At 39.2% G+C, this 9,936-nt stretch overlaps 1 protein-coding gene across 1 annotated transcript in view; it reads right to left on the bottom strand.

Moving 5' to 3' along the window:
- The window catches only part of vat1 (vesicle amine transport 1), a 30,243-nt gene extending 26,921 nt beyond the window's left edge, over positions 1-3,322 (bottom strand). The window contains exon 1 of the mRNA XM_016571361.1: positions 2,576-3,322. Coding sequence (XP_016426847.1) covers positions 2,576-3,031 — 456 coding nt within the window. The 5' untranslated portion in view covers positions 3,032-3,322. The remainder of the gene's footprint in view (positions 1-2,575) is intronic.
- Positions 3,323-9,936: the final 6,614 nt, after the last annotated feature.

The following is a 9,936-nucleotide window of genomic DNA, read 5'->3' as shown; positions in this document are numbered from 1 at the left end:
TTCTTTCTTTCTTTCTTTCAGCCTGTTTTGACCCATTACTCAAGAATCAATTTAAGTCATCTTAAGGTTATCTAAAGCAAATGTGGTCTCCTTGTAGCTCAATAAAAGACTAAAAGACAGAAAACAGATTGAAGATGGAGGAATATGAAATGAAACGGGACTAAAAGGGGGTAGGGAATGCTTAGGTGTGGGAAATGTACTAAAACAGCCTAAAAAGCATTTAAAATGGAGAGGGTTTGATATGAAGACCACAGTTTCAAATGAGAGCCGTTAAAAGACTGAAAAATCCAGGAGATTGGAGTGAAAATGAGTATAAAGACACAAGAAAAAATAAATCAGACTGTTTATTCTCCTCACGATCATATGTATTTAGATGTAGCATTTGTATGAATACACAGAAAACACCTAAATGCAGGAGGACGGTTGAAGCGCACGTCTAAGCGGAGGGCTGACCCCCTGTGTGATGCCACATCAACATCCACCATTTCACACAAATGAACTCCCGCCGCGCCGGGCAAGATGGCCACACAGAATTAGCATTGGGAACACATCGGGGAGAAAGCGTGCTAAATTTGAGCTCGCAGACTGAATATGGATTTGGATATTATGTTGTCCGTCTCCCATGCCAAATATTATGACCGTTTATTTTTCCCACAGTGGGTGTCTTGGCATATTATTAATGTAATAAAAACAGGCTTTTATATTCATCGACCAAACCAATGACATGGGGAGAGAGACAGAGACACACACAGACACAGAGGGAGGGAGAGAGGGAGAGGGAGAGGGGGAGAGAGAGAGAGAGAGAGAGAGAGAAAATTGTGTGGCTGACAATGTGGTCCAGAGGAAGTTAATTGTGAACAGATGCATCTGATCCTCGCAGCAGAACTCTGATAAATATTGTGTGTGTGCACAAGCAACAAGTTACATGAATTATTCATGACAAAAATGCTAATATAGACAGAGAGTGGGCACAAGAGAGCAGTTTCAGAGTAACATCTGTCGGGTCATGTGAGAGGATGTCACAGCCTTAGTGTCCACCTCTACAGCGGTGTGCGCAGAGACAGCGTCTCCATCTCTTCCTCCAAGAAAGAGTCATTTTCCGGACGCCACAGTCAGCAGATTCCTCACCTCACATGCTCACCAAACAATGTCAGCTTTGCCAAGCACTATCAGGTCTCCCAATGTGAGAAGAAGCAATTGTTTGCTTGCTGACATGGTAATACAGAGAGAGAGAGAGAGAGAGAGAGAGACCGGTGACCTTTTAAATTCAATATCGGTGACAGACGAGGCTGAGGAAGGGCTGGACAATTATCTTCCTCCTCTGCATCACCCACCAGCCAACGCCTAGTGCTCGCTCCCTCTTTGGTGTTAACACACGCTCAGGCTTTAATCTGCATTTCACACAATTCTTCAACATCTTACCTTGCCTGCTTCTCATTAAGCGTGTTTATTCTCGGTAATACAAACATCAAATCCTTTCAACCAACTCTCACACAGAGAGCCGGTGCATGGCGTTGCCATGATACGTTGCCATGGAGACCAGCGCAGCTACCACCAGGCATGACTCATCGATTTGTTCTTATGGAGCACATAGAAAGTCAATTAGGCCACGTCATACTAGACTCCGCCGTTTTCTATGGAGCTGAAAAAGTAACCCGAGAATTAGATTTATTTATTTTATTTAATCGCATAGATATCCGCCGGCCAACTGTATCAAATATGGTAATAATAAGAAATTGTATTGCATTGGCGCTATGCCTACAGAAACAGGCGTTGATGTTTATATAAAAGGAAGAAAAAATTTAATTATTGTTTAAAGAGGCCAAAACGAAGAGAGAGAAAAAATCTGGCAGGAATGATGAATGATGTCAGAGTGTATGTCGGTGTCACAATGCCCGAGGCAGATGACAAAGGGCGCGTGCGATTAGCATTTTCCCCCCTGCGCCTCGCCCTTTTTTTTCACGCGCCCACTTGACACCGCTATCGCTCGCACAGATTGCTAAAAGTGCATTAACACCGGTCGAGAGCATAATTTCGCTACTTTTTAGAACGTCTAGAATTAAACGCGCACGTGCGCGGATGCGGCGCGTCTCAGGTGCGACTTTTCGCGTGCGCTGAGAGAAAGAGGGGCGGTGGTTCATCCACACAGAGACGCGATAAACTCAACGCTTCCATTATAGGAAGCTGTGAACGCTGTGTTTGCATAACTGTGTACAAAAAGTATCATCGGGCTGTTTGTTACTTTCAACTCGCCGCGTACACAAGCAAAGCTCGCTCTCCCGTGAACGTTTAGCGTTCCATTGCTCGGGTCAGCGCGACAAGAGCTCCGGTGGTTCTGAAATGAGGCTATCGGTGCCCCTCCCGCTCCTCTTTTGTCTCCGGTGGCGAGTGAATGTGACAGGAGTTTGAGAACGAGTTGTCTCTTTGAATGACTGACATTATTTTTGCACAGAGTATGAACTGTAAACATTGTGGAAACATTTCCATAACAACAAACGCGTTAAATGTGCAATAAAATGAACACCGTTAATGAATAAATGGCTGTATAGATAAACTAAGCGATGAGTTTACTCACTTTTCTGTCAGTCACGTCTTCACCGACAGCCTCGATGATCCCGGAGCACTCCATGCCCGGGGTTACCGGCGGGGACGGGAGCCGGTCGTACAGTCCCTGTCTTGCCATCAGATCTGCGAAGTTCAGCCCGCACATTTTTACGCGCACCATCACCTCGCCGCTCTTGAGAGCTGGCTTCCCCTTCTTTACTTGGAGTTTCACCTTATCATAGCCGCCGTAGCCGGTGAGCACCAGAGCCCGGTAGCTGAACGTGTCTTCCTCTGGGGCTTTCTCCTCTGCGGGCGCTGGGGTGTCGGTGTCGGCGGCGGCGGCCTCGGTGGAGGCGCCGCTGGGCGGTGGGTCTGGTTTGCTCTCGGTTTTTGGGGACTCGGCGGGCGTCTTGGTTTCTTGCTGCTGCTGCTGCTGCTTCTGCTCCTCGGCGTTTTGCTGCTGGGCAGGTGCGTCTTCGCCGGACATGGTCGGAGTTTGAGTCGAGAACTTTTGAGGAGAAAAGACTTGCGTTTGTTTTCCTGCCTCGGATAATGCAGAGCTCAGACGACCTCGAGTATACGAGCTGCTTCGCGGTCCACGGTTTTCTCTGCCTTTGCAAAAAGGATGCTGGAGCCTGAGAAGGTGGAGGACAGGGAGACAGAGAGAGAGAAAGAAAGGGAGTGGAAGATGCCTCACGACGACTAGCGAGTGACCCGAAGCTCTGACAACTATTGAGAAAAAACGAGGCGAGGCGTGGCGAGCTGCAAAGCCCGGAGAAATGGATTTAAGGGTGGGGGGAGAGAATAATGGATTGAAGAGTCCAATGAGGGAGTTTGTGTGCTGACAGGCAGCTGTGCTGACTTCAATTTAGTAAATGCAGTAAAGCTGTTTTTACTATACTCAGCTGAAATTCACACGAGAGAATGAGAGGAATTCTGGCTGAGTGTTAAATACACTTTCACAAATTAATCTTTTTCTTCTTTAGGAATGTGTGCCGCTGAAATGCAACCAGTATTATATAAGCAGAAGCAGTTTTTTAATCTATGCGTCGTAATATTTTAGTAGTAAAGTGATTTGTTGCTTTTAATTAAGCTTTAGAAATGAATATATTTTGTTGTAAAGATCTATCAATAAATCAAAAATTAAACAAAATAAATTAGGTAACAAAATAATTTTTAAAAATCTTCCATCCCCTTATGTCACTTCAGACAACAAGAGCTGATTTAGTTTTTACATTAAAATAAAATTAATAAATAAACATAAGCAAAATAATAAGCAAAATCACACAAGCAAGAGTTCTGTGATTCGGCCGCAGACAGGAGGCTGGATAAGTGAATATAGAGTAATCTAAATTTCATACAACATTTTGTTCAGTTAGTTGGTTTATTTCTTCTCTGGCAATGTAAATATAGTTCCAAGAGAAGCCAAAGCATTTGATTTTTATGTCGCCAAGCTACACATGGACTGGAACAATTTATGTACATGGAGCTCAAAGTGAAGTCAAAGTGTATAATCATATTTTATTATATTTTAAGACAATACACGACACAACATTACAATTAAAATCTTAAGACAGTTTTTAAAAATGTAAATATGGTACTTAGGTCTTGATGTATTCACATTGCATGCTTTTTTTCCCCTCAAACCACCAGTGCAAACCCAATATTCCTCCCCCAAAAAAATTCCCAAACCATTAAAGATTTTTATTGGCTAACTCAATCACCTGCCAACAAATCAGATCAGATTGTGTCAAACAGTGTGGTTATCTTTTCGTTAGGGGTTAGTATTTGTTTCAGTGTTGTGTAGGCAATCAGCACTGTGATTGACCAATGAAATCCTTAGAATTTTTTTTTTGGGGGGGGGGTCACATATTCATATTTCTGTCATTGTGAGGAGAGAAAAAAATATGCTTTCCTATTAAATCAAAATGGTGCACAATGCTTGGGTGCTATTTGTGTAAAAAAAAATGAGGTGTGCATGTGCACAGCTGATAGCAGCTACACTGTCTAACTTTCAAGTGTTGTTTTTGTTGCATGAATGTAGCAGAACGGATGTGTGCATCTGCGAGCATGTGTGTAGAGGCGTGTACGTCCTTTGCGTGGCTGTGGAGGCGTGCTTATGAACATGTTTGTGTGCAACCAGAAGGCCAAGAGGAAATGTCTATTTATTCCTTCTATTCTCCAAGACCGATCTGGAAATCACAGTAACTTCACAAACCATTGTTAACACTTGAAGGTGTTTGTGAGTGCTCTGACAGAAAATAATCGTTCTAGGAACAACTCCGGCCAAAGCAGGCATGCTTTTTCACTCTAAATCAGCCTCCACACCCCATCACACTCACACAAACATACATACAGCCAAACACTGCAATAGTAAAGGTCACTGAAACTGCACTCTGACTCATCTACAAGCGCAAAGGAAGTGCTTTAAGAGAAACAGGAAGTGCTTTAAGAGAAACAGGAAGTGAACTGTGGGTCACGGGGCTGAATGAGTTGAGAAACTATGCAGATCACGCTATAGGAAAAAGACTAAATAAGTGGAATTCTATTTCCTTTTATCACGTCACCGGCATTCTAGAAATGCTGACAAAAAATACATTTCTTTAGAAATCTGAAAACTAGTGATCTTGGAAAACAACCAATGTCTTGCTAACTGCGGCTTAGCTGCTTGAGCTCTGGTCCTAAATCTTTGCAAATAATGTCTGGTATTTGTGTGCCAGTCTTGCCGTACCCGCCAATGGTGATATAAATCCTCTAATGGCTAAAGAGTCGGGCAAAGTCCTGCTGGCAGGCAAACCCTGCTTGCCAAATGATATGAAAGTCACTTGCCTCAAGCAGTAAAATTATAAACAACTAGTAAATGGATGTCTCATACTGGATTTCATTCATTTTGTTTTTATAAATTATGCTTATTATCAATATCGGTCTACATTTTAATCATAAATATAATTGTTTTAATCATAAATGTAATAATAAATTATAATTTTAATTATGCTTATTTTATTTATTAGAATTTATCTATCAATGCAAAATAATTAATCATAAATATAATCATAATTTATGATTATTAATTTATTATGCTTATTTTAACACTATCTAGACAAAATAATTATTAATCATACATATAATTGTCATCTATTATTATAATTTTAATTATGCTTATTTTAACAATATCTATCTATGCAAAATAATTGTTTCAATTATAAATATAATCACAAATTATGATTATAATTTTAATTATGCTTATTTTATCAATATCTATACATCTATGCAAAATTATTGTTTTAATTCTAAATGTAATCATAAATTATCAATATAATTTTATTTCATTATGCTTATTTTGTCAATATTTATCTTTGCAAATAATGGTGATTCAATCCTAAATATAATTATTATTATAATTTTTCTTATTTTATCAATATCTATGCAAAATAACTGTGTTGTAATCATAAAATCCTAAATTCTAAATGCTAAAGCAATCCGTGTATCATTCGATCATTCGTTTTTTTTATTTAATATTGAAAGTAGAAAAATGAGAAAACGGCTCCTTTTTCGTTTTTTTGTTTTTTTCTAAAAAACGAAAAACGAAAATTCAGCTTAAATTTTCGTTTTTTGTTCATGGGTGGAAAAATGAATAACCATCGAGGGGAAATAACTTAATACTCTGTCATTTATAGTCGTATGGTAAAATGTATATTTTTATTTGTGTAACGTTATGTTCAAAATAACTACTAAATGTCATGCCTTTGAAAAATAAAGAGAACAACAGAATGCGCTGCTTTAGCGCGTCTCGGTCTCCTTGAGCATCTTTCCGGCGCATGCCACAAACATGAACCACAGGGAATACTTGTCTTTTAAGAGGCTTCATTTAGATTATGTGGCGTTAAATGCATCATATAAGTCACTTTGGAATAAATCACAGTAGGCCTATGTATCATGATAAAAAAAGCGACTTTACGATCTGGAAATACTTTAGGTTTTAGGCTATAGCAAATTATTTCTCGGACCCTATCACTTTAAGAACTGCTGGTCTACACAGAAGAAAGACCCGTCTAGACTCTGCCCCGGTACGAGTTGTGTCGAGCTATTCATTAGTCTGTTTGATGAGAAAAATATGACATTGATAAAATGGGTTATTAATCTGTACAACTGCAGCAGAGGACTATTATTCTGCTGCGTGATACTGCAGAAGAACTAGGGCAAGTTCAAGCTCAATCAGGTGTGCACAGTTTTGCTACGGTTTCCGGTTTGAACGACATGTTTCCTGGAAACGGTGTGCAACGGGGTTTGAGATGCGTTTTCTCTTGTTTGGTGGGTGTGTCCAACATGTCAGCCCAATCAGCAGAAACGTGTATGTAAACCACACGGTATTAAAGAGACAGCTCGCACAATGAAAAAGGAGCCGTTTTCTCGTTTATCTACTTTCAATATTAAAAAAAAAAAAAACGAATGATCGAATGATACACGGATTTAAAGCCTCTAAGTGTCGTCTGAAATTTTCATCTAAAATGAGCATTTTTATCAGGCTCCTAAGTTTAGGTTCAGTCATTTTATTCTAATGGCAATGTATAGGTCCTTTTCAATGCAATTAATCTAAAATAACTGAACATAAAAATATATTAAAAATATTAAAAATGCTCATTTTAGAAGAAAATTTCAGACGGCACTTAGAGGCTTTCGCATCTGAACTCTTCATATATTCATAATTTCTTCTATACTTGCTGTGTGTCAACAATGGTCTGAGCTATGAAAGTGCAACCTCTGAGCAATAACATTTTCTCGATGTAACCTTCCGGTAATTAAAACATCAAACTTAACCTCTTTCCTGGGTGACATATAAGGGGTAATAAAAGTTTACAAGGGCATTTGATATGGAGAAGACTGTATGGGAATAGAGAAAGAGAGAGTTATCCTGACCATAGTTAACCTTAGTGTGAATAGGCTCCCTTAGCAGTCTGGTTAAGCTGTAAGTGGGTTAGGTTGTGTGCATCTGATGCATTCTGGGCCTGATAGGCTCTGCACACAAAGCAAGACAGAGAGAATGAGGCTGGAGTGCTGGATGAAATTTAGCTTTCCTTGGCCCCTTGAGATCCAGAGACACGAAGTACATGCACACACGTACACTTCAGTTGTAAATTAAGTGGACTACTTGTTTAAACTTGCTCAGACTTGTGCCAGATTCACATACACAACAAAAAGAGGATGGCACTACTGTTTATAAGACGCTAAGACACTAAAAAGATACCTACTGACTGCTCTTCCACTGACCCTGAACATGACCAACAGCCCAGCAGAAACGCTTCTGTGTGTCCAACAGGAATATATTTAGGGAGACAGTCCTTTGTGTAACTAGGTCCACTGCACACTCACATATTAAGTGCCTGACTGGGGGAAAAAAAGCATAGGAAATTGACATGACATTTTAAGTGGTGACAGGAGTTTGTGACATGCTATGATACTGTGTGTTAAAGGAATAGTTCATCCATCAACAGATCCTCTGCAGTGAATGGGTTCCGTCAGAATGAGAGTCCAAACAGCTGATAAAAACATCACAATAATTCAGATGTAATCCACAGCACTCCAGTCCATCTTTTAGCATCTTGTGAAGCAGAAAGCTGAGTGTTTGTAGGAAACAGATCCATAATTTCTGATGTTTTTTTTTTTTAAATCAGCTTTTATCATTTTATCATTATCATTCTGACGGCACCCATTCACTGCAGAGAATCCATTGGTGAGCAAGTGATGTAATTCTAAATGTTAAAAAAAAATTCCAGTGAAGAACCAAATATTCTCATCTGAAGGAGAGTAAACTTTAAGCAAATTTAAATTTTTGGGTGACCCATTCCTTTAAAAAATAATCCGCTTGTGAAGGGGATTATTATACGTCACACATCACTGTTTCTGGGACCAAACGCTCCTTCAGATCCAAAAAGGAGTCACCTAACAATCACTCAAAAAATCCAACCACATAGAAATGCAGTAGAAACACTTAAAACACCTTAACAACGGCATAGCAATGCCCTAGCAACCACTCATGATGACACCCTAACATAATACTGTACCATCATGTCTACAAATATAAAAAAATGAAAGAAATTGTCACAACAGAGGACCATTAAAATGAACATTCCTCAAAAGAAAACCCTCAAAATTGTGAAGAACCACAGTAAAATGTAGAGTATACATTCACATAAAATTTCAACCTGTGATTTTGATATAACATCCATGTTATTTATCACATTATGCAAAGTTGTTACTTTTCATGGGATTATGTGCAAAACAGTGAAGTATTACAATAATCTAGATGGTAATGAGAGCATATTTAAGTGGATTAACATTTTTCTCTTTCTTTCTTTCTTCTTGTATTTGGTATTTTTTGTTTATCTACAAATGTATGCAACATCTGCATGTAGGAAACTCAATAACATATTTATTTATGCTTGTTTGTTTTCAGGGCTTCATAATGAAACCCTCACATACCAGGAACCGATGCTACATGCCACAAGGTGCAACTGCCTTTTACAAACAACAAACCAAACAGACTTTACAAGAAATAACGCTGAAAGAAAGTTTGAGCACAGTTACGCAGTTCAGAAGGTCATAAGCCCATTGTGTGAAAGTAAACATCCACGGACAGCAGGAATGCGGTAACCTCCTGTGGTTAGTAATGGACCATTTCTTCTAGTTTCTAAAATTTCTTGTGACTACAAAATAATATAATTATATGGTTTTCGGTGCTAAATAAAACAACACAAAATGCCTGGCTAACGTGTAACGTACTAACGTGACACATGTGCTCGGTCTCGTGGTATTTGTCTCCCCCTGCTGGTAAAAGCGGGACAGCGCTTAATGGGCGTGGCTGACCACATCACTAGCTTAAAACACAGTATAATAGCCCATTGAAATAAGCTGAGAACTCACAATGACGATTAAAAAAAATTATTAACATAATAAATAAAGTAAAATTATTGCATTCGTGCACAAACCTTGCAGTGAACTAAACTGAACAAACGCAGACGCCCCCTCTTCGATCAGATTTAATAGCAACTTGTTATTCTATACTTATTCTTGTTATTCTACCCAAATTCACAAAGTAAGCCCATGTCCACCACTCAACAAATAAAAAAAAATAAAAAAACAGATCATGTAATAAATCGGAAGACCAACACTTTTCAACAGTGAAAAATCTGCAGCACCGATATTTACCAGCAGATGGCGGCATTACATTAATGGGAAAAAAATAACAATTAAAATAAAAATGATTGCAGATGCAAACTTGCATTGAAATCTTCTTTGACAGAAACATTCATGTTAAAGGCAGAGTGAGTGATTTCTGGTAGCCAATGTTGATATTTGAAATCACCAAAACAAACACGCCCCTACCCCAAAAGG

This window comes from Sinocyclocheilus rhinocerous, unplaced genomic scaffold (assembly GCF_001515625.1).
Source record: "Sinocyclocheilus rhinocerous isolate Xijiao unplaced genomic scaffold, SAMN03320098_v1.1 scaffold1063, whole genome shotgun sequence".
NCBI classification, from domain to species: Eukaryota; Metazoa; Chordata; class Actinopteri; order Cypriniformes; family Cyprinidae; genus Sinocyclocheilus; species Sinocyclocheilus rhinocerous.
The sequence above is the reverse complement of the archived record's forward strand: the minus strand, read 5'-3'. Positions and strand labels throughout refer to the sequence as shown.